Source organism: Lithobates pipiens, unplaced genomic scaffold (genome assembly GCF_037356315.1).
Source record: "Lithobates pipiens isolate NorthernLeopardFrog02 unplaced genomic scaffold, aLitPip1_a1.2 Scaffold_27, whole genome shotgun sequence".
Taxonomy (NCBI): Eukaryota; Metazoa; Chordata; class Amphibia; order Anura; family Ranidae; genus Lithobates; species Lithobates pipiens.
Window position 1 is genome coordinate 181732537 of NW_027507788.1, and position 27671 is coordinate 181760207.

General features: G+C 42.7%; 2 protein-coding genes across 10 annotated transcripts in view; one reads left to right on the top strand and one right to left on the bottom strand.

Moving 5' to 3' along the window:
• The window catches only part of MTOR (mechanistic target of rapamycin kinase), a 190400-nt gene that overhangs the window by 47330 nt on the left and 115399 nt on the right, over positions 1 to 27671 (top strand). For all 9 annotated transcript variants that reach the window (XM_077457968.1, XM_077457970.1, XM_077457966.1 and 6 more), the window contains 9 exons: positions 911 to 997; positions 2285 to 2452; positions 2952 to 3064; positions 3586 to 3748; positions 5577 to 5669; positions 7583 to 7729; positions 8543 to 8685; positions 8770 to 8932; positions 13725 to 13870. In XM_077457968.1, the coding sequence (XP_077314094.1) occupies positions 911 to 997; positions 2285 to 2452; positions 2952 to 3064; positions 3586 to 3748; positions 5577 to 5669; positions 7583 to 7729; positions 8543 to 8685; positions 8770 to 8932; positions 13725 to 13870 (1223 nt within the window). The remainder of the gene's footprint in view (positions 1 to 910; positions 998 to 2284; positions 2453 to 2951; positions 3065 to 3585; positions 3749 to 5576; positions 5670 to 7582; positions 7730 to 8542; positions 8686 to 8769; positions 8933 to 13724; positions 13871 to 27671) is intronic.
• Positions 17882 to 26249, bottom strand: ANGPTL7 (angiopoietin like 7). The gene is made up of 5 exons (XM_077457965.1): positions 25759 to 26249; positions 24709 to 24809; positions 24302 to 24496; positions 22357 to 22555; positions 17882 to 18841 (listed from the first exon to the last, which is right to left on the bottom strand). The coding sequence occupies exons 1-5, from the start codon at positions 26129 to 26131 to the stop codon at positions 18672 to 18674; spliced, it is 1038 nt and encodes a 345-aa protein (XP_077314091.1). The 5' UTR covers positions 26132 to 26249; the 3' UTR covers positions 17882 to 18671.

A 27671-nucleotide genomic window follows, 5' to 3' on the forward strand; every position in this document is an offset into this window, starting at 1 on the left:
GTACCATCCTTGGTTTTGACTTGCTGTGAAACATAAAGGAAAGACAGACAATAGTTCTTCTGTACATTTCTTGTAGTTTATACTGGGCTTTTATGTGGATATTCAGTATGTTGATTTTTGGGGGTGTTTGGCATGTTAGGCCGCGTACACACGGGCGGATTGTCTGCCCAACTTAGTCCGCTGAAACAATCCGCTCGTGTGTGGGCTTCAGCGGACTTTTTCAGCGGACAGTCTGATCGACTTAGTCTTTCGGAATTTCCGTAATTTTGTCCGTCCAAACTTGGTTTCAGCGGACAGTCCGCTCGTGAGTAGGCAAGTTGGACGGACTAAGTATGGCGCATGCTCAGAAAGGATTTACACGGCCGAAGGTTGCATTGCAGTGTATTGGACGTCGTATTTCTAGTCCCGTCGAACGTGCTGTACACGTCATCGCGCAAGCTTTCAGCGGACTGTCTGTTCATCGTGTGTGGTCAAATCCGTTCATTCAAAAGTTGAACGGACTGTCTGTCGGATTGTCTGACGAACTTAGTTGGGCAGACAATCCGCCCGTGTGTACGCGGCCTTAGCCAGGTTTTTATTCTTGGTTCATTTTGGATTACTGCTAACTCCATTGCCCTGGTGAGTTGTATTGAGGAACCTGGAGGAAATTTGTTGAATTCTTATTGGCTCTCCAATTGGCAAGGTCCCAAAGAACACATGCAAGTTACACATGATGGTGGACTGCTTTTGGATGGGTTTTTTTTTTCTGACTGAAGGTGGAAGAGAGGAGGGATGGGGGAGGTTAATTTTACAGCACTGAGAAATTGGCTGCTTTGAGTAATCAGAATATTTCTGCCATGTTAAATACTTTTGCAGTTTTACGTTTTGCTTTAGTGATTGTTGGATCTGTGTCCCTTTTTTCTCTCTTCAGTTCATGTTCCAGCAGTTGGGGATGTTGGTCTCCTTTGTCCGGAGCCATATCCGCCCTTACATGGATGAGATCTTCTCCCTGATAAAAGTAAGTATAAATGTATCTGCAGATGGCAGCTTTGTGCTCAGATTGTTTTGGAATAATTCTCCCATGATGTATCTTTATTGAAAAGTAGTAAGTTGCCAGAAAATCTCACATTCATGTCACAGATGTTGGTTTCATTACATAACATATACAGCAAATCTTCAATTAACGCTCCTGTTTCCCATGAAAGGTAAGTCTTCAGTGTTTGCTGGGAAAAAAAAACTTTTTCTAACAGTGAAAAGTTAGAAAAACACACCCAATCGTGAAGTAAGGACATGTATACGTTTGGTTTTCATACATTTAGGACATCTAAATTCAGTTCGCCATTATGTCTTTACAAAATGGCACATGGGTTTAAGTGGAGCTATAGTCTTAAGTTTCATCTCCTTCTCCCTGAGTTTTCCAGTCCACCGCACTCACAATGAACCTGTCGCAAAGCTAAGCGCTGAAAACTGAGCCTACAATAAATACATGAACACGAGGTCATCTTATAAGTGGAATGTCCATTTTTGTAAGTACAAAAATAAAAGCCGCATCTGCTGCAATACTCATTTAATCCAGAGCTAAAAGCCCCTCTTAAAAGAAGTGATAGAAGTGAAGGGCTGTAAACTGAGGTTTTGTACTTGTACAGTGTTTGGCTACATTTATATATTTTAGAAGTTTTTAATGTTGGAGATATGATCTCGTATTCTGTCCCAGAGACATCTGGTCCCAAATCCCCCTTTTCTTCTAGCTTTCCCTTCTCCTGTCACTTTCCTTCGCTTTGGACTGCAGGGGGGAGGGGGGGGTGTTTTTTGTAGTGCTATAAGTGGCACGCCAAGTGTTTTTTTATTTTTTATTTTTTTTGTTTTTTTTTATATATACAAATCACCTTAATATTGATCACTGTAGAAGTGTCTTATCTATTGGTGGTCAGTTGAAATCCCCCCCCCCAACGTAGGTAGTCAGTGCAGGCAAGAGAGGAATTCTACACTGCATATCAAGAAACCCCTATGAACCTCAGGTGGAACCCTGGTTGAGAAAGCTAGGCCTTTTGGTCAGATAAATGGCTGCTTAAGGGGAGTGACAAGTATTCTTAACCAGAGAATCTCTAGTTACAGCGCATGTCCCCAGCACTCTTTGGCCACTTCCACGCCACTCTTTACCCCTCATTAGGTCTTGGGCCACACTGATGGTGATCTCTGATGTTGGGGATAGGGATGTGCATATTACAAACTACAGAAGTTGTTTGTTTTTGTTTGTCTGATTTTTCTTTTTCTTTTCTTTTTTTTTCTTTTTTCCATCTCGCAGGATTACTGGACTATGAACAATCCCATCCAAAGCACCATCATCTTACTCATTGAGCAGATTGTGCTGGCACTGGGAGGAGAGTTTAAGTTGTACCTGCCTCAGCTTATTCCACACATTCTTCGAGTATTCATGCATGACAGTAGTGCCGGGCGAGCCGTAGTTATTAAGGTACTTTATGAGCAAAAAAATACAATACATTTTTTTTTTTTTTTTTTTTTTTGTGTGTATGTAAAAATTTTTTTCTTTCTTTCTTTCAAAAGGGGGGATTATGTCATAGTAGACAATGTGTGTCTGTCAGGCTCCAGTCACCGCCTAACAAATAAATCAAAATGGGACTGGAAGCGCAATGTAGTAATTTAAACTTAATTAAAAAAATATCCTTATACAGCACAATAAACAAAAAGACACCCAATCATTTTGAGTGTCCCTACCCTTAAGTTAAAATGTGTGAACTTTGAACTTGAGAAAGGGTAGGGACATCGGAAACGTTTTCTATGGTTTTTGTTCATTGTGTTGCATAAGGATATTTATGGCTGAAAGTTTTCTGTTACTGTATTGCACTTCCAGCTCCCATTTTTGGTTTTGATCTATATGCATGTATAATAGTGCCCAAGAAAGTCTTAGTATATATATTTTTTTATTTTTATTACTTTTTTTCCTTCTCTAGCTTCTGAATGCTATCCAGATGTTTGGAGCCAATCTAGATGATTACTTACATCTCTTGTTACCACCCATCGTGAAGCTCTTTGATGCAACAGACGCACCATTAGCAGCACGAAAGTAAGAAGAAACTACTTCCAGCTAAGGCTCTGTTCTCAGACTTTTGAAGAAAGTTCTTTTGCACTTAATTTCTTTACTTTTTATGGGCAGAGATAAAGAAATATAAGAATATAGAATATTCATTTGTTTTAGCCATCAGTTCGGACTCTTGATTTCCTTTTTTAGAGATGTATCTTAATTTACAAGCTGCAATTTAAATGTACAAATTAACTATAGCCCTTGTTATTCCTTATCCGACTTCTCAGTCTGACATTTCACTTGGACAATGAGTGTCTCTGCACCTGGACAATCAGAATGCTTAATCTGGTGTATATTAGTCACCCCAGAGTGCATTGGGAATCCCTTGTCAAGGATGGAGGTTTTATTCAATTTTTTTTTTTTTTAAATCTAATATTTGTATACATATAGTAAAAACACAACTAAACCAGTAGTTAAACTATTACAGAATCAGAATCCCAACTGGGACATGTAAAATATTCCATTCATTGAAATTTGAACAATTTTTCCTTAATTTTTGCCAGGGCGGCCCTGGAGACTGTGGATCGACTGACGGAATCGCTGGATTTCACAGATTATGCCTCGCGAATAATTCACCCCATTGTCCGTACATTGGACAGCAGCCCTGAGTTGAGAACGGCTGCCATGGACACCCTTTCCTCCCTGGTCTTTCAGCTGGGAAAGAAGGTACAGACCTGATCATTTTTTCAGGCTTCTCCAGCCTTGCATATGAATGGTTCGTTAGAGAGCAGTTACAGGCAGCAAGTACATATGATGTTCAGATAACTAATCTAAATCGGCAAAATTTTAAAAAGTGCAGTTTACTTTATTATTTTTTTAGCAGTGGTCTCCGAACCTTTGCTTGCATTTATACAGTCCCCGAGGCATTATTCCTCCCACTGTCAGCAACAGTAGGACATTTTGTCCTGCCACTGACGCCATCAAAGGGGCACTATTCCTCCCACTGACACCAACAATGGGGCACAATTAGGGTTGTGTCGATACCGAGCATTTGCAGGAGTACTAGTACGGGGAAGAGAGATACAAGCACCGATCTCCCTGTATAGATTTTAATAAAGCAGCTAACTGCTGCTTCTTTTGTCCAAACTGGTCCCCCGACATGTTGTCCGTGCTCCTCCTGTCCCCCGCCATATCCTCTAGTCCCCCCCTGTTCCAGATCTGTCAGGATGGAGAGAGGAGGAAGTAGCCGATTTTAAACGTTTTTTTTTTTTTTTTTTTACCGGCTTTTTCCTTTTCTGAATGCACATTCAGTGATCACTGACGCTGTCCATTCACATAACTGAGCATTAGTAATCTGTATTTACGATGTCTGTTTATGAATGGAGAGGAATCTGCCTCCTGTCCATTCATTTTTAGTGCAGCTGGGGCTACAGAGAAAGGGACTGGGGAATCTGTGTCTTAGTCCCATTCTCTGTCTCTAGGGGGAGATATCAAGGGTCTGTTTAGACCCCAGATATCTCGCCAAAGCCCCCTCCCCCCAACAGTGCTGATTAAAAAAATATAATTTAAAATGTAAAATCCTAAAAATAAAACATAAAAAAAAAAACTGACCCCCCCCAATATAAATTGTAAAGAAAAAAAATTGTATAAAATAAAGACAGTCCACTATCACATGACAAAATAAAAAAGTATCAGTACTTTTTGGTCTTAAAGTGCTATCGGTATAAGCCTAGGCACAATTCCACTGACACCAGCAATGGGGCACAGAGAACATAAATATTATATTGCAGCTTACCAATTCTTAGGTGATTGAATTTTTTTGTGTAAGCCTTTTGTTTCCTTTGTTTTGGTCAGTAAGTGTTTTTTTTTTTTTTTTTTTAAGTGGAACTAAGTGTAACGTTTTAATTCTTGCAAATAGGCAGACGTTTTATTGCAGAAGAGACCTGCTATGTGTCTCCTGCAATAAAAAACACCTACCTGCCTATTTGCAATCCTTTGCAGAATGTAAACAAAGCTGCATTTGCACAGCTCCATTTACAGTATGAAGCAGGTGACCGCACATACCTTCTAATGTCTGCTGAGAGCCCAGAGTTCCTGGTGTACTCCAACCTGCACATACTAACCAAAGAAAGATTAGTCTGTTGCCAGTTAGCCCCTCTAATGCTCTGGTGCTGTTTAGAGGGGCTGCCAATCGTGTATAGAATTGAACTATGGGATAAATAAATATTTAAATACAGGTTGTACGTATTCTTCCTTGAATGTTGGTGTGCTTTCTGCATTTCTTCTAGGTTTGTGCAGTAATCCAATGTAAGACTTCCTCTTAATAAAGACTGGTCACTGCTGCTTTCTCCCCTTGTGCAATGTGACTGGTCTTGTCTTCGCCTCCTCCTGTAGTTTTCTGCAGGCAGTCTGTATTGGGTGGGGGCCTGCTGGATCCCTCCCACAGAGCTGCTCTATGCATAGGCTATGTGCAGCACTGTGATGTCACTGCTACAATTACTTGGAATATTACTTTATTTAGTTATTTTTATTTTATTTTTTTCTCCTCCTCCAGTATCAAATATTCATTCCTATGGTTAATAAAGTGCTGGTGAAACACAGAATTTTACACCAACGTTACGAAGTTCTGACATGCAGGATATTAAAGGTCAGTATAGAATCCTTCTTTTTAATTGTCCAGTGGATAGCACATTTCTAAATATGTTGGCAATGAAGGTATTTGTATGTCAGACAGCTTTTCCTTTTGTTAAAACGCACTCTGAGTAGAACACTAACTTTTATTTGTGGCGGCTGAGTTTTATTCTCACCCACTGTGCTGCGGTGGATAAGCAACCCCATCAGCTTTGTTCTGTTCAGGGCTGATTTGTGAGCTGAACTACTGATAATCATGTCTCCGGCCCCGGTCACATATTGCGTTGCCTGAACGCGTGTTCTCACTTGTGATTCTGAACATATGAGTTGCATGCATTTCCACATGTGGGGCACAGGACAGCCCATTCACTTCAGGGAGCTGCCCTATGGGCGTTTGTTGCCCAAAAGAAGCTTCTGCTCCTTTTTGGGTGACAGGCTTGGCACAATTTTTAAAGGCCCATTTCTGTCGCAGCTGATTCACTCTGTGGGTGCTATTATGAATAATGACATCCAAACGTGTGTTTAGGCGATTAAATGGATATGATTCCATAATGCTGGTATGACAACATTCACAGCTAAATCTTGGCGGTCGTGGTAGGGTATGAGGTGGTAAATGGCAGTAAAAAATGGGGTATGGAGGTCAAAGCCCATCTCTCTGTTTAAAACTGAAACCAAATTTCAATCTTTGTGTGTGGCTATCTCTGCTTGACAGAAGTCAATTGTTGATTGACTTCTGTCGAAAGGACATGTTGGAAATGTTTTTTTGATCAGCAGCTGCTGATCTTTGTATTCTGACAGTGACAAGTCCTGCTTTCAGAATGCAGTGCCCCAGGGAAGTGGGGGTTGGGATTCAGGGATTTTGCTCCATCCCCCTCACTTGTTTGGATGGAGGACCCTATAACCACCATGTCCCCCCCCCACCTGGTCTATGGCCAGCTTAACATATAGCTTGGTGTATTGCTAAGGTTTTAGAGACCAACTCTAGACCCAGCCATGTAAAAGCACAGGGCCCTCATCACATTTTATGTGACGGTGGCGATGCCATGGGCAGTGCTGATCTGATGAAGTCCATGGCAATCGCCCTTGCACATCCTTTGGCTAAAAATAACTACAGGGGATCACTCTGGTGACTGAGGTAAGTACTGCAGGGAGAACAGTGTTTTTTTTTTTCCCCTAATAAAATATATATATATATATATATATATATATATATATATATATATACACACACACACACACACACACACACACACACACACACACACACACACACACACACACACACACACACACACACACACACCGTTATACTCCCCGTTACCCCCTAATAAAATATATATATCTGTTCTGCCTCCTGTGTAGTATAAAAAAAAAAATCCTCCTTTACCGTATGTCACGTTGACTCCTGGCGGTCACGTGACTGGCCGTGCTTCCTCTCTCTCCTTGCGTCCCACTGACGTCAGTGTGGAAACATTGGCCCCACCCGCTGCTTCCGTCAGAGAGGAGACTAGCCGGTTACATGAGCTCTGTGAGCTGCTGTGAAATACAGTAAAGGATTGATTTTAATAAAACACAGACAGGTGGGGCACTGCATTAAGACACAGAACAGATGGGGCACATTTTAGGTTAAAACGTCAAACTGGTAATATTTTTTATTATCATTAAACTTCTTAAATTGACGGTAGAAAAAACTGGCCTGATTACACTTGTCGTTGACATTCTCTGTAATGATGCCTGGGATGGAAGAAAGAGAAAATACTGTTATAATTGTATTTGTGTGTTTTATAAATTCAATAGTAAATTTCCTATATGTAATATTAAAACAAAACCTATGTATTTTATTCACGCTAAATCAGCAGTACTACTGTATAGTTGGCATAGAGCACTGTTCTTTTGTTCCTCTGACGGCTGTGACTGTTAACATTTTAGGGATACACTCTAGCTGATGAAGAGGAGGATCCTTTGATTTACCAACATCGGACCTTTAAGGCGAACCAGGGAGAGTTGTTTGTTGGTGGCCCCTTGGATGCTGGACCAATGAAGAAGCTGCATGTTAGCACCACCAACTTGCAGAAGGTATGTGATGGAGTTGCTTTTCTAATGCACGCTGTTCCTGTGCTGAGTAATAATGTTGGATTAGATGTTAGATTTTTTTGGAGGATAGTAGGCTCCATCAGTCACTTTCTCGGGGGACTAAAGAGTTGCATGCTTCTCATCACAAAAGTTGGGGTTATTAAAGCGGACCTTCACTCTCTCAATTAACATGGACTATTTGTAATCCCGATGCTGTTAGCATTAGTAAATGGATCTGAAAATATCTAATTTACTTGTTTTTAAACCCTCTCTTGCATTTTGATTAATTCCTGGTTTTCATGCTTAGGCAAATGTTGTCCTACATCCCAGGAGTTGTCAGGAGGGGAGGGAGGGTTCTTAGCTCAGCCCATGCCTGACCTAAGGGCAGATGGATTCCAGGAAGTAAATGTCGGCACCCGAGTCCGAACCGTCCCTCGGTCCTCGGATGCTACCGTCGCCATCTTCGGTAAGGGAATCGGGAAATGAAGCCTTGCGGCTCTACTTCCCGGTTCCCTGCTGCGCAATCCAAATGGTCCATGCTGTCTCCGGGGCCAGTGTGTGTCCCAGCAGACAGCGCAGGGGGACAGAAAGAGGGAGTCTATGCCCAGAAGTGGGTGCAAATACCTGTCTTGGACAAGGTATCTGCATCCCCCCCCCCCCCCCCCCAAAAGGTACCAAATGTGACACCGGCGGGGGGAGGGTTCCGAAAAGTGGAGGCTTTAAAACGGAGATCCACCCAAAAGGGGAAGTTCTGCTTTAAGTATGTAACATTTAGGTTTGGCCTTAGTCTATTATTTGGTTGTTTTCATCCCACAGGCTTGGGGTGCGGCCCGCAGGGTCTCCAAAGATGACTGGTTGGAGTGGTTGAGACGATTAAGCGTGGAGCTGCTTAAGGATTCCTCTTCACCTGCCCTTCGGTCCTGCTGGTCGTTGGCCCAGGCATACAATCCTTTGGCCAGGTAGGGTTCTAGCTGTGTGTTGGTTTCAGCTGGTATTCATGAATATTGGATGTGTGGCTGAATATTTCTTGTTCTTTGGTACAGAGATCTCTTTAACGCAGCCTTCCTTTCCTGCTGGTCGGAGCTGAATGAGGATCACCAGGATGAGCTCATCCGCAGTATAGAGATGGCCCTGACCTCTCAGGATATCGCTGAAGTCACTCAGACTCTGCTGAATCTGGCTGAGTTTATGGAGCACAGTGACAAGGTAAGTGTTTGCTTTGCTATAAGGAAAGATTGGTCAGTGCTAATATCCAAATAGAAAATTCCCGTAAGACTTCTGGTATTGATTTTCTTTGCTGTCACTGGAAGCATTTCTTCCACTGATCCTTCTGCTGGCCCAAAGTCAAAGTGACTGGTGCACTGGAAGAATCGGTCTGTGCAATAGCATTTACAGTAGAATTTACTAATTTCTGAAGTATTTCAGATGTGTTGTACTTACAGGCGAGTTTATGTTTTGCACAAAAAAAAAGGGGGGTATTGCAGCAACATGAGCAATGTGGATTTAAAATATTTTTGCCATGAAGGCTGCAGAACATTCTTCTCATGTATTCCCTCCGACCTCGGGGCCATACGGAGATGGTGGGGGGGATAGTTTGGCTTTTGGGCATGGTGTATGTGACAGTGCTTCATGTTTCACTTTAAATGTGGGTGTAACAAAAAAACACCTTCAAGAATATGATCTGATCTTAAAGCTTAAATATAAAGAAATAGAAAAAATTAACCTCGCCAGCGCCGTCCTTGACTTCCTCTTCAGTTCAGCGTTGCTGGTCCTCATGAATGTTCCAACTGAAGTCATTCTACCCAATTCCTCTGAGCCCAGCTTGTCGTGAACACATCTTCTTGGTCTTGTCACCACACACACGTTGGGCTCATCGTACTCCAAGACTGAGTGGCAATTACACATTTTTAGCGCCACTCAGTCCTGGTAGAATTATTGCCCTCAACTGCCAGACCTTGGATCCTCGCCGGCGCTCCTGACCCCTCCCTCCTGCCGTGCCCCCCCCCCCCCAACAAGCTTTTTGGGGGCACAGAAGCCGAGCCGCTGCTCTGTGTCCATTCAGACATGGAGCCGCAGCTCAGGTCTACACCCTCTGTCTCTCTGTCTCCTCATTGGCTCACTGACTTGACTCACTTGATTGAAAGCAGTGGGAGCCAATGGCGCCCCCTGCTGTGTTATAGCCAGACAGAAGGGAGAGTCCTGGGCAGCTGATGCTCTTGTGCAACATTAATGGATCGAGAGGGGCTGCTGCACACAGGTGTTTGTTTTTTGTTTTTTTTCATCTAAATGCATACAATGTATTAACAAAAATTACCTTCTGCCTTTACAAACCACTTTAAGCAATACCTGAGGGGGGCATTGGATGGGTTTAAGAGTTGGAGTTCCACTTTAAAACTCAATCTGGACAGTTCAGATTGGGTATATGAAAATGCATAAGCAGAGGTTACCTACAGTCGCGCTACATATTAAGAACAAATGGATGCATAGATAGACATCAGAATTTATATACAAATCTCATCTTTTACTTTAAAATTTTAACTTGGCCAAACCTCTGAGGCTCATTATTGGTCAGTAAGGCTATCCTTCACATGGAAGGCCAAAAGGGGGGGGGGGGGGGGGGGGAAGTGCCAAGCTTGACTTTTTCCAGAAATAGGTGGAGATTTGCATCTCATTTAAGCTGCTTCTATCTCTGCATCTGCTGGACACTTTTTACATGCTGTTTTTAGTCTGCTTACTAGGGATGAGCTCAGGCGTGTTCGTATGGAACACGTGCAGAGCCCACCAGGAAGTCGGCGCAGCGCTGCGCTAATCGCAGGCAATGAGACAGTGCCCGATCTCTGCAGCCGCACATTGGGGCAATGTCTCACTGCCTGTGATTAGTGCAGCTCTGCACGTGTTCCATGTGAACATGCCTGAGCTCATCCCTACTGCTTACATATCCACAGCTGCATGTCTGCGTATTAGTGTGTCTTTCTTTTTTTTTTTTTCCTCTGTCTCAGAGCATGTCTGTCAGCCCGATTTGAAAACACATAGGGGTTCAAAGAGAAAATAGGTTGCCCCTGGGACTTTGTAGAGTTGCACCACTATGAAGTGATTTACACAATTAATAAAGTATACATTTTATTCCATAGAAAATGTTAAATTCAACAACACCTTGGGGTTGATTTACTAAAGGCAAATCTGTTGTGCACTTGCTCCAGAGCTCAGTAAACAAGGTTAAGTTTCACTTTGCAAAGAATACTCGATCACATGCAAGGAAAATTAAAAAACTGCACTTTTTGCACATTATTGGATGATAGAAACCAGCAGAGCTTTCCCCTCAGATTTGGAGCAAATACACTTGCAGTACACATTATATATTTACCTTTAGTATATCAACCTCATTCTATAACCTAGCTTGCACTGGATTTGGCAAGCAGCAGTGCTGAGTTTTTATTACCCACCATAGAGAGCTATTGCAAGGACAGTCGTGAAAACCTGGGACAGCAATTGTGTAAAGAAAAAAAAAACATGTAGAAATTAAGACTCATTACTCTGGCTGTAGTAAATTTAAACATGACAAAATCTCAGTGCCTGTGTTGATGGGCTTTCTTCACTGAGAGGCACATTAATTCTTAGACAGTCCAGTTATACTTCCTCCTACAGAAGAAACACAATGACCAAGAAAAAGAAAAAAAAAAAGCTTTCACTGGATAGGTTTATATCCTCTTTGAAAACACTTTTTTTTTTTTTTTTGGAAGATTTTCAACAGCTGCTGATAGATTCACGCTGGATATATGAAATCCTTGAAATCTCTAGTAAGCCAATGCTGGTATAGTCTTGTCAAATATATGAAATCCAGGAGGTTTCGCCAGTCGGGCATCAGCACTAGGAGATTCATGCCGGATATATGGAAATCCTGAATCATTTCTCCAGTTGGCTAAGGAGATATCAAAGATTTTTGCCATCTATATGAAGTTCTGGAAGTCCCACTAGTCCTCCTGAATGCAGGTTTTTCATGCTGGCATGCTCTCTGCTTTGACCCTGCAGTGAGAACCGTCTGTGTTCCAGCTATCACATGATTTCACATGTAAGGTCAGGACAGTATTGTGTGGGGATTTTGTTTGTCCAGACTAGAACCATGATTTGATGCGAGTCTGTTTAACCTGATCTGTCTTTCAGTTATTTCAGGTTTTTGTTACATGTCAGGCTGGCGTTTTCTGGGGATTCTGCAGAGTCAGTTTGGCGCTGTTGCAGTGCTGCTTCTGTACTTGTCTCTGTTCGCTCCCTGTTGTCAGTACCTAGCAGATCCTAATGGGTTTCGATTTCCTCAGTTTAGTTGTAAGGTTTTGTATAGGGTGTCTGCTACAAAAGCCATTGCAGCTGATGGGTCATTTTTTATAGGGAGTTAAACCTTTTGCAGATTAGCCATCTTCTTTTTGGCCACATGGGGGAGCCCTCCCGTTATTTGCTTTTTCAGTGCATGGAATGGAACATTGCTGCTTTTCTGCTCGATCAGAGTGGGGGGGGGGGGGGGGGGTGTAGGCTGCTAGGTGATGGATGTTTCTCTGAGTCCCTCTGAAGATCTCTTCTTTTTGGGGACTTTGCTACCTGTCCGATCCTGTTGCTTACATATCTTTCAGGATCTAGTTGGGCTGTATCCAGATTGGCTGTACACAGGCCTCACACGTAAGAGAGGGAAGGCCTGTAATGTCTGCCATTGGTGCTGCATCCTTTATGCAGTGACCTCTGGCATACACAGTGATCTTGCTGACGGGTCCACAGCAGAGGAAAGGAGAGTCCCTGAAAGCACTGCAGGCCACACCCGCCATGATGGTTGCAGTATGGGCCTAAATTGGCCCCTGCAGTTGTGAACTGGTGAGTGCTTTTGTGTTATGTAGGATTGTTGCAGTCGTCCCCCCCCCCCCCCTTGCAGTGTACCTCAGGTTGTAGAGGCTTTGGGTGGTAAGGACAGTAACCGAATGCTACCCCCCCCCCCCCCCTAAGGGGAGCTATTCAGGCTGTGGCAGTGCTTACAAATCAGCGGTCTGATATGGCGTACGCAATTTTTAATTTTTTTTTCATTGCACTCTTCATTGCATATGTGAGGTTTCTATGTCAACACAGACTCCATCCTACAGCAGCATCCTGCCTTTTACCTAGTTTTAATAGGGACCCAGCTCCCACTTCCTGGTCCGGTCACCTAGGCGACTTGGACACGTCGCAGGTCCCAGAAGATTGCCTGGCCACTGAACGCAAACCATTAGAATTTTTAAAAAAACACTGATGCTCATGGTACCATACACAGAATGGCCTGTCCTGGAGACGCAGGGTACTGTAATGTTCCCAGGAAGCTAGTTACAGCACCCTGCAGGCTCTTCCCACCAGCCGTAATCTGCTCCTACTCTATAGAAAAGCACAGAGACCCAATGATGACATTGTAGGGTCTGAAATAAGCCTTGTAATAAAAATACAATTGTTTTTTATTTACATATTTCATTAGCATGTTGCGTGGGAGAAGCTTGAACCAGGGGGAGGAAAATTAAAAATACAGTGCACCTAAGGCCCCTTTCACAGTGGTGGAGTCCGCCAGCTCATCGGGAGATCTCTCCACTGTTCCCAGCTAAGCAGGCGGATGACGGGTCTGGGTCCGCTCCGTTGATCCACAGCGAACACACGGCATGCTGTTCTCTATGGGGCGATCAGATGGAAACGGACCACTTGTCAATTTCCATCCAACTGTCATCTGATCCAGAAATGTATGGTCTGATCGGGTCTGCCTGAAAAACTGACAGGCGAACTTGATCTGCCCATCGGTGTGAAAGGGGCCTGATATTTAAAAGTGTAACAAAAAAAACATATTCAAAAGGTAAACATCTCTGCATTTCCAGGGTTGGCCCTTCAGGCGATTAAAGTTTTTTTGCCATCTCTTATTTTTGCTGAGACTATAATATTGATGCATTACTTTTGCCTGCTTGCACTGTGGTTGTATAATACTTTACTTTTGACTGTTTCTTAGGGTCCCTTGCCGCTGCGAGATGACAATGGTGTGGTCCTGTTAGGAGAACGAGCTTCTAAATGTCGAGCTTACGCCAAGGCTCTCCATTACAAGGAACTAGAATTTCAGAAGGGACCCACACCGGCCATATTGGAGTCCCTGATCAGGTAGGACTTGTCACTGTGTGTGTGTATGCCTTGGAGTATGTGTGGTCTGTACGGTGACCTCTGACACTTGTCACGTTCACATGGTGCCTGTTAATAGGGTCTTCACACATTCCACGCCTCCTATTTCTGGTCTTGTAATGTCTCTCAGCTGACAGCTGTCACCTGGTGCCCCCCTTAACACTCTGTCCTGCTGTGTTTATGGGATTCCTGGGGGCACTTCACCCGTGGGTATAGTTCACTGACATATATATTTTGCCCACAAACAAAATAGGAATTTGCATTTGTGTGGTGGATTCATATTATTCTTCAGAAACAGAAGTCTTCAACACAGCCACATAAAGTATGCTTTATGTCATTCAAAAACTTTTTTTCCCCTAGTTTTGGATAAAATGGAAAAAGATTAGAACTCCTGTCTGGTTTTACCTGCTATCCAGAGTTCTGCTAAAACAACTCCCTCCTCACCTACTGTCCTGCTTTCTATGATTTCACCAGACAGGTGAAGAGAGACACTGCAGCAGGAACACAGACCAAAATAAAAATCAGTACATGCATAAATGGGCTCTAGATCATCTTCTTTTATTTAATGTACAAGTTTGTCAGTGACTGTCTAATTTATTAAGCCGGATCGCTTTAGTGAAGCTACACCTATATGAAAAAAAGCTTCTCCCATAGAGAAGAGGGTGTCTTGAAAAAGATCTAGATATCCAAACTGTAGCGAGGGTGTGCCACCTCAATGGCAATGGAGTCCAGAAAGATATTTAATTAAATCAATAATATAAGAACCAATTTTACTACTTTTTATTAGGGGTTAGATGTTATGTGACTTCAGCAATGCCCGGATTTAACGTTTTTTAGAAATATTTTTGAAGATCTCACATAAGGGAATATTAAAGTGTATGTGGGGAAAAAAAAACCCATTCAGTTTAAATTAAAATAAAAATGTAAACATAAGTGTTTATGGTGTGGTTATATATTAAACTCTCTCAATGGACAGCATGCAGAAATATATATATTATGGGCTGTGGAAATTAAAGATTAATTTCTCGATAAATTCTTTTGATCGGTACTCACCTCTCCGCCAGCTTCTGGGAGTTTCGTCGGAGATCCGGTGACGTCATAGACATCAACGTCACTGGACTCCTCCCCCCTTTCCCCAAGTGCCTCTGTCTGCTAATGAAGGGAAGGGGGAGGAGTCTGGTGACGTTGAAGTTCTGATTGAACTTAACACATACGGGGGAGGAGCTACGCATGTCGTCACCCACTGCTGTCCTAAGGAACTAACACAATTGTCGGCTTTACATGCTGTGTTTTTATCATCTTTATGGGAGTAGTTTTTGTTTGAACACAAAAATTAAATCTTATACTTAAGTGGTGAGCACTTAGATCTTTTTTTTCTACCCATGACCTGGCGTCCTTGCTGAGATCTAAGGAGACGTGAGAGAAGTTTATAGTCCATGTTAACCCTTTTGATACCCGCTTGCATGACCACCTGTTTGCACAGGGGTCCATGCCATAAGGTGAGAGTGATTAGTTAGACCGGAGGTGGAGGGATTGTCACTCTACTGTGGAAAAAAAGAAATGACTTGCGTCAGTGCTACAGTTTGAATTTTAAAACTTATTTGTGTGAACTGTGAAGTTAAGTAATGGATTGTGGAAACTAGTGTCAGGGTGATTGCATTAGTGAGTGGTAAATGTGGTATACACTATATACAGAGTTGCAATGCAAGGAGATCAGCTAAAAGTAGTTGGATCTGGTATGTGCGTTTATAATTAATAGAAATTAGTTGATCGATTAAACAAAAAAGATAATCGAACACGAAAATTTTAAATCAGTAACAGCCCTAATTATTAAAATAAATATATATTTTTTTATATTAATAATAGTTTATTTCTAATGCACTTTAAATCATAAAGATCTCAAAGTGCTACAGGTTAAAATGAACAATTTATACAATAAAACTAACATCTAAAAAGAACAAAAAACTTTGCTAGATAGAAATGTCTTAAGACCTTTTTAAAACCTTCAGTAGATTGAGATTAATATTATATATATATATTAATATAATAAAAAATGTTATCGTGTGTCTACAGGTAAGTGCATAGGGAGTGACTTACCTGTAGGTACAGTAAATATTTCCTAAAGTGCACAGTTTGGGAGATAATTGCTGTACCTTCAGGTAAGCCGCCTTATAGGCTTACCTGTAGGCACAAGATAAAAAGGCGGAGTTTACCATCTTTGTTCCAGCATGGGCTGAAATAGTTTCCTCGGCACGTCAGCTGGAACAGGAAAGGATGGATCCCAGAAATAGTGATTGACAGGAGTCTGTGCATTGCTTTTGTATGTTTATTTTGTTTCTACTATGTAAGCTTTTAGTATGCAGAAAGAGGACTGGAATGTTTTAATCGGTAGCAAGTAACCAGCTTTTGACTTTTCTTCAGGTTTGTGTTTCCCCTTTGAAGAAATTTGGTTTCTGTGGCTGCAGCCATACAGTACTGCTCTTGGTCATTCACAGTACTGCTCTTGGTCATTCACTGTGTGTATGCATTTTTAAAGTGGAACTAATCTGTATCCGAGCAACACAAAGTGAATACACCTTTTAATATTCAAAGAATTTTCCCCCAGCCATCCATGTCTCCATGCTTAACCGCTTCCCGACCGGTGCACGACTATGTACGGCGGCAGAATGGCACGGACAGGCAAATTGGCTTACAGGTACATCCATTAAAAATTGCCGCCGTGCCATCGTGTGCGCACTACTGACGGCGCACATGCCAGTTGGGACCCCCGTGAGTCCGGTCACGTGTCCCGCGGACCTGATCTCCGCGGGGGATACCCGCAATCATCTCACAGGAGGCTGAACAGGAGATGCGGATGTAAACACCATCTCCCCGTTCTGCCTAGCAACAAGTGACGCTGATCTCTGCTCTCTGTGATTGGAGCAGAGATCAGTGTTCACTAACACACAGCCACGCCCCAACAGTTAGTAACACGCCCCTAGGACACACTTAACCCCCTACACTGCCACCCACTGGTTAACCCCTTCACTGCCAGTGTCATTTAAACAGGAATCAGTGCATCTGTATAAATGACAATGGTCCCAAAAATGTGTCAAATGTCCGATGTGTCTGCCATAATGTCGCAGTCACGATAAAAATTGCAGATCGCGATAATTGTTAATAAAAATGGCATAAAACTATTTTGTAAACGCTATACATTTTGCAAACCAATCATAATCGTTTATTGCGTTTTTTTTTTTATTTTTTATTTTTTTTACCAAAAATGTGTAGAAGAAAATGTATCGGCCTAAACTGAGGGAAAAAAATGTTTTTTTTTATATATTTTTGTGTGATATTTATTATAGCAAAAATTAAAAAAAATGTTTTTTTTTTTTTGTTTTTTTTCAAAATTTTCGCTTTTTTTGTTTGTTTATAGTGCAAAAAATAAAAACCGCAGGGGCGATCAAATACCACCAAAAAAAGCTCTATTTGTGGGGAAAAAAAGGACGTAAATTTTTTGGAACCCATGTCCCGCAATTGCACTTAAAGCGGCACAGTGCCGAATCGCAGAAAGTGGTCTGGTCTTAAGCCAGCAGAATGGTCCTGTCTGAAAGTGGTTAGTTTTGTTGAGAAACCACTTTGAAAAACACCCCCCCCCCCCCCCACCCATTTCTGGCGGGGCCCATAATAAGTAAGGGCTAGATGATTCATGTAGCATTTACTTCCTGAAATCCATCTGCTTTAGCTCAGGCAGGCGGTGTGCTTGGGTGAGATAACCACCTCCTCCTCTCCTGGGATGTATATTTGCCTAGGCTTGGAACCAGGAAGTAACTGAAGAAATGTGAACAAAAAAAAAAGTTTAAAACCAGTAAATGATATACTGTCTATATATTTACCAGTGCTGACCACATAAGGATTCAAAAATATCAGTGTTGATTTGAGAGAGTGAAGTTAAAACTCCTGAAAGTATGTACACCCCAGTTAGAACAAAAAAAAAACTCTGCCATGAAAGTATTTTACATAAAAAAAATCTTTTATTTTTTGGCCTCTTGGCCAACAGTATAATTTTCTTTCCAGTTTCATAAAGCAAATAAAAATAGACTTTACAGTATCTAAAGCGGTCACATCCCGGGGAATAATCACCTATGTACAATCTTTCTGTGGTCGGCAGTACAACTAAGACTGGATTTATTGAAGTCTGGACCGAGGAAGGCAGGAGCAATAGTGGAGCTGTAAAGCTGGAAAATTGGGCAATCTGATCAGGGCTCCTCTCTTGCTAGTGTTTTCTCTGGCCCAGGTTTTATAAACCCTTCCCTTTTAGCATCTCTCTGGTCAGGGCAGTTAGGGCTGCCGCTGCCTCTAGTGGTTGACCTGGGAATTGCCTTTTTTTTTTTTTTTCATTTTTTTTTTTTTTTTTTTTTTTTTTTTTTTAGCATATATACATCTGTGGTCCCTTTTTTAGCTGTGTTAGTTCAGTGTGTAGTTCATGTCTCTGTTTCCCGTATAAAGAGATGGGATGTTTGTCTGTTATTTAGAGATCTCAGATTATCCTGCATCTCCAAGCATGGCGGTCGTTTGTTAGTATTATCATGTGACGTGCTCACTGAGCCGCCAAACAGTTTTCCTATCTGATGTCCCCATTGTCCACAGCATCACGTCAGTGACTCCCCTTATGGGGCTAGCTCTCTGTATATACAGTGCAGGTGGATTCTACAAGGGGAGGGGGGGGGGAGTAATGGCGCTTGGAGGGGGCACTTGTTGGTGTTGAGGTCATTGGATGCTGAGCAGGGTTTTCTTTCCCTCTTCATTGCTGGAAGTCTTGAGGTCGTATCTTCATCTCCACTCTCCTTAGAGAGTAGGAAGACCCATGCCAGCCGTACCAGCTGATACCATCTGAGTGCTTGCTGTGGTCTCCATTGCGATAGAAAATACCGTTCAGGTTGGAGTCTGTGCAGCAGTTGTACCAGTACCCTCCTGGAGGGGAAAAGTAGACAATATTGTGTTATGTCACTTGAAGGGAGGCTGTAGCGTATGGTCGGTGAATATTAAACTACATTTACTTTACTAATTTGTATGTGATATACAATATGCAAAATATTGAAGAATTCACTAATGGCTGTCTGGTCACGGACATCATTTTCATCCTCAATGACTGCTGTGATGAAGTGTTACCTCTTACGGAGAGTCTGTGTTGTGTGTTTGTTTTTGTTTGTGTGCTTTTTTTATTTTTTTGGTTTATTTATATCTGACCTGACTTGCGTTGAGAGAGGACAGGTAAAACTGTTACACTTAAAGTGGAGGTTCTCACACAAATTGAACCTCCGCTTTTCAGCACCCTCCCCCCTCCAGTGTCACATTTAACACCTTTTGGGGGGGGGGGGGGGGGGGTGCAGATACCGGTTTGTTTGCACCCACTCCCGGGCATAGACTTCCACGGGAGTCTATGCCTCTTCCTGTCCCACCACACTGTCTGCTAGGACACATACGTGTCCCAGAATCAGCGCGAACCAGTCTCATTGTGATGTGCAACTCGCACATGCGCAGTAGGGAACCGGGAAGTAAAGCTGCAACGCTTCACTTCCTGATTCCCTCACCGGGAATGGAGCCGGCAGCCAAGCGATTGCTTGGCTTAGGCTGCCGACATCGCTGGTCTCCAGGAAAAGTAAGTGTCCATTTACTAAAAGTCAGCAGCTGCAGTGTTTGTAGCTGCTTTCTTTTAGAGATGTGTATATGTATGTGTGTGTGTGTGTGTGTGTGTGTGTGTGTGTGTGTGTGTGTGTGTATACAATATAATATAATATAATTTTTAGGTGGACTCCCTCTTTAAAGTCAGTATGACCAACCTTACCCCAGCTCAATTTCTGTATTCAAGATGCAAAAGCTGGACCTTGGATGCTTTGGGAGATGAACTCCCCAGCCTGAGCACCAAGTGTGTGAAAATGTACCACGGCCCTAAAGTGGGCAAAACTTAAGTCCACAAAGTATGAAGCTGGGCACTCTGTGTACTCTTGATAAAGAAATGCTTTTATTGGCTACATGTAAAATGACACCGCATACAAAATGCAAGGCGTTTCAGCTTATACAGCCTTCCTCATAGCACACCAATACCAAATTCGAAACGCGTTTCATTTTGGATGCTGTCATTTTACAGGATATGCTTCTATGGTGTGTACTAGCCTCAATCCAAAGCACCTAGTGTTATCTGTCTTTCTCATTCCTGTACTATATCTACTCGTCACTTCTGACAGTCTGACACAAAAAGCAATCCAGGGAGATGGCACCCCCCAGCACAGAGAAGGTGTGCCTCATCTGTGCATGTTTCCTTATAGGACTGTGTATAGGGAGGCTGTGTCTAGGGTCGGGCCGATACTTGTATCTGTGCCGATACCGTGTGTTTGCACAAGTATCGGTACTCGTGCAAATGCACTGATACTTTCAGGCTCGGTTCTTTGAGCTATCAGAGGGTCTCCCCTGTTGACAGCTGACGTGTTGAAGTCCAGTAATTGGAGCTGTCAAAAAAAAAAAAGCAGCTGGCAATGTTAACAACATTGCTCAACCGCTGAAACACTAAAATTAAAAGAAACTTTGTTTCTTTTTGTATCTTTGTTTCTTTATCTGCAGATCAAAGGGATGAACAAATGTTCCTCTGTTTAACCCCTTATTAAAGTGGTTGTAAACCCTTACAACACACTTTGACCTACAGGTAAGCCTAGATTAAGGCTTACCTGTAGGTCCAAGAAATATCTCCTAAACCTATACGGTTTAGGAAATATTTGTCCGAAGACAGGCACCGCTGTCTACGGCGCATGCGCCGTAGACAGCGGCGCACTGAGCGTGGCATCTTCAGCGATGGAGCTGCCGCACGTGTCGGCTCCCATGCGCAGGAGTGACGGCTTCAACGAATGACAGCGGTGGAGCTGCGAGACCCCACCGAGAAGATGGATGCGCCGGACTACAGGGGACAGCGGTGACATCGCTGGCTCCTGTGTCAGGTAAGTGACACATAATGGACTACTATGCGATGCTTAGTAGCCCATTATGCTTTGCCTTTGCAGGGAATGAAAGAGGAAGTAAACCCATCAGGGTTTACTTCCTCTTTAACCCTTAATTTACTCTACTCCGCTTTAACTCCCTATTCTCCTCCCATTGAATTATTATTTTCCTGTTTTTTTTTCTTTTCATTCACGTCTATTTTATAAACGATAAACAATGAACTTTTTTTGCTTGCTTTGTTAGTGAATATTTTTATATATTAACATATATTTACACATTTCACATTGAAAAAGCGCAAATTAAAAAAAAAATCTATTTAGATTGTAAATAACTTTTCAACTGTTTGTACTATTGCTGACAGCTGTAGTGAAAACCAAACAGTTGCGGTTGGTATCGGCGAGTACTAAAAAAAAGTATTGGTACTCGTAAAAAAAAAAAGGAATGTTATTGGTGCATCCCTAGCTGTGTCCATTGCCTGCACTCAGGTTTTAGATTACACTTGGCTCCCTGCTGTATGCCATGTGTGACATCAAAACCCGCCCCCTGCCTTCTGGAGCTCTGAAATGCTCTGTAAAATGTGTGCTTTAGGAGCCTGTAAAGAAGTGCCGCAGATAATCGGGTACAACTTGTGTTGTGATGCGTTTCATCCTCAGTCACTTCACTGAGTATATGAAAGGTTTACAACCACTTTAAGCTCTATTCAGCAGAGAGCATTGCCTGCATACAACACAGATCTGTTCTTGCAATTCACTGTTCTTAATTGCACACGTTTGTCTGATCTATACATGTACAAGGACTGAATGTACAGGTATATGACCTTCCATGGTCCATTGTAAAATACAAATTGTCTGGCGATGATTACAGTTACATAGGTGAGGTTGAAAAAAGACACAAGTCCAAGTCCAACCCATGTGTGTGATTATATGTCAGTATTACATTTTATATCCCTGTATGTTGCGGCCGTTCAGGTGCTTATCTAATAGTTTCTTGAAACTATCGATGCCCCCCGCTGAGACCACCGCCTGTGGAAAGGAATTCCACATCCTTGCTGCTCTTACAGTAAAGAACCCTCTATGTAGTTTAAGGTTAAACCTCTTTTCTTCTAATTTTAATGAGTGGCCACGTGTCTTGTTAAACTCCCTTTTGCGAAAAAGTTTTATCCCTATTGTGGGGTCACCAGTATGGTATTTGTATGTATATTGAAATCATATCCCCTCTCAAGCTTCTCTTGTCTTTCTATGGTAAAGCAGTGGGGCCTAAATCCATGGCCAGGGGGCAGAGCAATGGAGCTGCTACCCTGTGCTGAGCACTATGTAGCCTCCAGTAGTGGAAAATGGAACGATCGTGTTGGACACAAATATACATGTAAAAACCTCTGTTCATGATGCAATTTAAAGGAGTGCAAACTGACTTTTACAACAAGTGTTTTTTTTCTTGTGAGTAGTATTCATACAATGCGCCTCCATAGTGAATGGTCTAATGCATGCTTTGCTCACCTTTGCGCAGTCCGGCGCAGTCATCCAGGCACTTGTCATTGTCCTTGTCCTTGGTACTGAAGGCCGTGTTGTTGTGATAGCGAAGGGAGTCCCTGCCGGCGTTCCCGCTGTAGTTGCCTAGGAAAAGTCGGTAACTGTTTTGTTCGTCGCTGAGGTAGAACTGGGCGTATTCTGCATATCGGACTCGCCCCTCCCAGTCCTGAAATTACAGAGAGCAAAAGGGAAATGCAGAGTAAGACGTAAAGTTATGTTTAGAATTTGATAAACCATCAGATGTTGTCCCCAGTTTCAGATTTTTTTTTTTTTTTTCTGTTTGCATATCTCCTTAGCAGCACTAACACAATTTTGATAGTGATCAGTCTGATTTAGACTGAAATCTATTGACCTACAATGACTTTTTTTTCAGTAAAGGGTCTCACTTGTCAAGGTCATGCCATAAGCTGGTAGTATTTATTCTCATTGAACTGGTCATGTTCTAGTAGTCTGATCCTTTTATGGCTACATTTCACCACTGGATGGAGCTGTGGGAAAGATTAATAAGTGCAGCTCCCAAATTTAGAGAAGCTACGTGAATGGAAATCTTCTGTATTATTTATGTATAAAACATTTTGATGTGAAAATTTTAGCTACAGTGGTGTAAAGTGTTCAAATAAGGTGCATGTCTGTGCACAATGAAAATGCTGTTTATGCCTGCCCTACATGCATATTCCCCCCCCCCCCCCCCCTTTTTTTTTTATCACTTTAAAAAGGCTACAAGTACAGAAAAATGTCTGATCTTCCAGAAATCCAGTGAGCAACCCCCCCTTCCGGTTTTAGTTGACAAACCTCAATTACCTTTAGATTTACCATCTACTATTTAATGCACGAGCCTGCCCAATTGCATACAAATTGTAGTGTTTTAAAGGGGTTGCAAACCCTTGTGGTTTTCCACCTTGATGCATTCTATGCATCGAGATGAAAAACCTCTCGTAGAGCACCAGCCCCCCATTTACTTACCTGAGGACCCCTTTTACCTGAGCCTGATCGTTCCTGCTCCGGGGACGAGCACACCCGCTCCAGCCGGTGTCTCAGGTCCTGATTGGGTAGATTTGATAGCAAGGCAACGATTTGGCTCCTGCTGCTGTCAATCAAATCCAATGATGCGGGAGCCAGGGAGCGGAGTGGAGCAGAGTCCTGCTTTGTCAATGGATGCAGCGGCAGAACTTGGGAGTGCGCCCGCAGAGAAGTGCCAGATGTGCCTCTGAGGGATCCCAGAAGAGGAGGTTCGGGGCCACTTTGTGCAAAACCAACTGCACAGAGGAGGCATGTAGGGACATACATTTTTTTTTTTTTTTTTTTTTTTAAACAAGCAACAAACTTTTTGCATATCCTTTTAAGTTTGACCTCCTATTGGTTTTGGTAAATCTAAGGGAAAATTGTACAATGTATGGCCAGCCTTAGTAAATTCTCTTTTTTTTTTTTTTATTCTTGGTAACTTGATAACAATGTGAAGGTGTTCTATCCGCATAGATGGACTCTATAGGAGATGAATTGTGGTTGGTGTAATCTGAAAGTGAAATAACCCAACTAGCAGTAATGGATTTTGTGCTTGCCTTTTTCATAAGTATAGATCTCCTTTTAAAGCAGAACTAAAGTCTGCAATACTTGCCAATCCCTTCAACAGTCCAGTGTGCTGCACCCCAGCATCTTCCACCCAGCTTGTGCCGGGTGCAGCCACCTTCATTGGCCGGTGACGCCGCCCCCTGTGCATGCGCAGTACAGTCATCCCAGCACACAGGATCTGTGCTGGAATGTACATTCTTAAGGAAACGATAGGTTGGTTTATTTTTATTACAGAAGAGTCTCTTCTGCAATAAAGAGACCTACTTGCAGTTTTTGAAATGGAGACTTTAGTTCCACTTTAAGCTGTGTTGCAGTGATTGATTGAGGTGTGGACAATAATTACCTCTAACTCTACTCTCAGGACCGTTGGCCTTCTGGTCAGGCGATAGATGTTCTCATTGCCCAACCAAAAATCTCCCCGAATGTTGCCGAAGCCTTCCCGGTACTGCTTCCATTCTCTGTTGAATGAGGTCAAGCCAATTTTCCTCCTCTGTATGAGGGTCCATCCGCCCCCTTGGGTCTCCATATCACAGTAGACCTAATAACGACAAAATGTAATCAAATCAATTTGGGTTTCTCAGCACAATGAGCAAGGCAGTATGTAGGATTGTGTAGGAACCATCATCAAACGAGAATAAAAGCGGATTTCTGATTGCTGCGACTTCTTGCAGGCTTCAGCTTTCCAAGCTCTGATATTTTACAAGCTTGTATATGTTACAGGTAATAAAAGCTATTTGTGATATTTCTTACCTCCAGCTCCGGACTCCCCAAAAACTCATCCGCAGGCATTTTGTAGACACCTGAGATCCTATAATTCTTCTGGTAGAGGGACGAGCAATCGTAAAGGGCGTCTGTAAAATAATAAAAAAATAATAATTCACTTGGGGGGAGAGGCTGTGAAATGCTATAATGCCATGGAGAACATCATCATCTCAGATTCCTCCCCACCTGCAGTAAATCATCCGCACATTTCAGACATTTTCTTAGAAACCGCAATAAAAAGAAGCACGTGTGAGGACCACCTGAAGCCTGCCCCGAGCAATCCATTCCTTGGATGTTGATTTACACCCTGTCACACGCATCTCCACCCTTGGACACCTGTGAAATTTCTCATCATGTTGCTGCCACATCCCTTGTCTGTGCAAGATATAGCATCAAATTGCCCTCCCTTCCCTGAGAAAAATGTTTCCGTTCCACCCACACTGCTACGAAAACCCCCCAGCTGGTGAATGTCATTCGCTCGGCTGTTCTGGCTGAATTAGTTTTCGTACCCCCCAGGGGGGGTGCCTGCTATTTGTTTTACAGTTTTTTGACACTAATCTCAACTAACGACAGGAGGAGAGGGGCCTGCCTATGCATTTGGTGTAACTGGAAAGTCCTGGAAGGATTATTGGCAAGTTTCTGCTAGAAGATAATTTTGGGGGATTTAAGCTGCTGGGTTGTTTGTGCATCTGTGTGCTAAGCAACTGTCATTCCACATTCAGCTGCTCACTCCTAGATCACTTTAATGGGTTAGACGTGAAGGTATCTGGTGATCTCCATCCATTCCTTTCAAAACTGGAGGATCTGGATGTTTTTTTGGCAGACCGCAAAGCTCAAGACATCCTTGAAAAGTGCTCATGTGCAGACGTTAATTTTTGGATTGATGGCATCCCTATACAGGCAGCACTCAAAAGGGGTGCTATGTACATAGATGCCAGTTTGATCGGGCACCAGCTTATATGTACACGACTTGGTGTCTGACTGCCATCTGCTGACTATAGCCAACCTGCATGGATATTGATACCCCATCCCTCTTACCTGCTGTAGTCTGAGTTTGCGTCTGGGCGGCTGCCTGCAGCTGCATGATTCCTATCTGGTTGTTCATCTCGGAGTACTTCCCCTCCGCGTCCATCACTCGTGTCTCCATCTGTTTGTAGCTGCCCTCCAGCTTCATCACCTGCATGACCACGTTCACCCAGTCGGTCTCCTGCTTCTTGGTCAGCTCCTCCAGCATGCTGCTTAGGTTGGCGATCTGAACTTTGAGGTCTCGAACCTCCTCGCAGCAGGGAGGTAACTTCGTCATGCCATTGGCGTTGAGGGACTTTTTCTTGGGAGCTTTCTGCAGAAGGACTGGGGAGGCTCCTAGAGAGAGCAGGAAGATGCTGATACAGGCAAAGGCGTGGAGCTTCATTGTGAGAAGTACCAGCTTGTCTTTTTATTTTTTCTTTCTTTGATGTGGAGTCTTGAAGTGAAGAAAAGGTCCTCTTTGCTGTCTGTGTGTCTATGCTCTTCTGAATACAAGTCCTGCAGCATCTTAAATATCCCATGTCTTGGAGCCTTCCTTGCTCACCCTCCCACCCAACTCCTCTCCTCCTCCAAGCCAGGTGCCAGCTTGCTAATTCTATTGCTCGACTCATACCAAAACTAAGGGAGGGGTTTGGCCAGACCATGCTTCTTTACTCCCAATAGTGTAATATTTCCACAGCAATACAGTCCATGTTAACCCTTCCTGGATGGTCATGGGCACACAGGAATGCTGACCAGCTAGGGTCGAGGAACGTTCAGGGTACTTAATGGAAACATACAGTCAAGGTGACCTCATCATCTTGCAGCATCTACCATGAATTTCTTTTCGAGACCCTTTTACACATTCTGCATCTGGAAAGGCTTTGATGTTTGTTTTAGCTCTTCAGACAGAAGCCTAGCAATAACCATGGGGACTTGTTGTTTTCCTTTTAGCACCAGTGTGTAAAAAAATGTTTGCATTACAAGAGACATGAATCCTGATCCGAGTACAGCACGTAGGTGTCTGAATAACCCAGACTAATGAACTTCCCGGGACAAGATGATTACCAAGTCTCATTCCCATTACTTTGTGAGCCAGAATTCAGGGATGTCTGTGTCCAACAAAGAGATGCAGGTCCCCCCAATGGTCGACTGATAAATACATTTGTTTCATAGAGGGGATTTTTTTTTTTTTTTTTTTTTTTTTATGTGTTTAATATTTATTCAAATGGTTAAAAAAAATCCCCTCTATGAAACAAATGTATTTATCGGTCGACCACACGTTTTGTGTGTCTCATAGCTATGTCCATATATAGATACTATGTGTATATATTAGTGCGTGTGTGTATGTATGTATGTATGTGTGTATATATATATATGTGTATGTGTGTGTGTGTGTGTATGTATATATATATATATATATAATTTCCCATGTGCATTTCTTGTGCTAGTTATTGATTGATGGACTCATTGGGGTTGACTTTCCAAAACTGGATAGTGTAGAATCTAGCGCAGCTGTGCATGGTAGCCAACCAGCTTCTAACTTGAGCTTGTTCCATTTATAAGAGAAGTATGTTTTTGTTTTTTTATATATTTATACATCGTATTTACCTAGGCGGATGCTGCATCTGTCCCCTGATGCCTCTGCACTGAGAACCGAGCAATCAAATGCCGCCGAGAGCTTTTGACTGTCAGTCCATCAGCTCTCCGCTCCCTCTGACGTCAGGAGAGAGCGCACTTCAGACCGCTCTCTGCTGAAAACGGGTCTCAGGAGTGCAAAATGAATTGTACTTCTGTGACCCAGAGGAGAAGCCCAGCCAAACGAGCTCAGGCTGAAGTTCTCCTTTCTCCTTTTTAAGCTTTGATAATAAAATCTGGAAGCAGTTTTAGTAAACCATCCCCATTGTTTACTATGTACTGTACCCTCTAGTCCCTCCTGTATTGAT

Bases quoted from the DNA above. Each gene is read 5' to 3' on its own strand.
- ANGPTL7 (XM_077457965.1), bottom strand. From the start codon at position 26,131: ATGAAGCTCCACGCCTTTGCCTGTATCAGCATCTTCCTGCTCTCTCTA. The intron at 24,810-25,758 runs GTAAGAGGGATG...ATTATTTTACAG, and splicing joins GCAAACTCAGACTACAGCAG to ACGCCCTTTACGATTGCTCG. The intron at 24,497-24,708 runs GTAAGAAATATC...TGTCGTTATTAG, and splicing joins TGGGGAGTCCGGAGCTGGAG to GTCTACTGTGATATGGAGAC.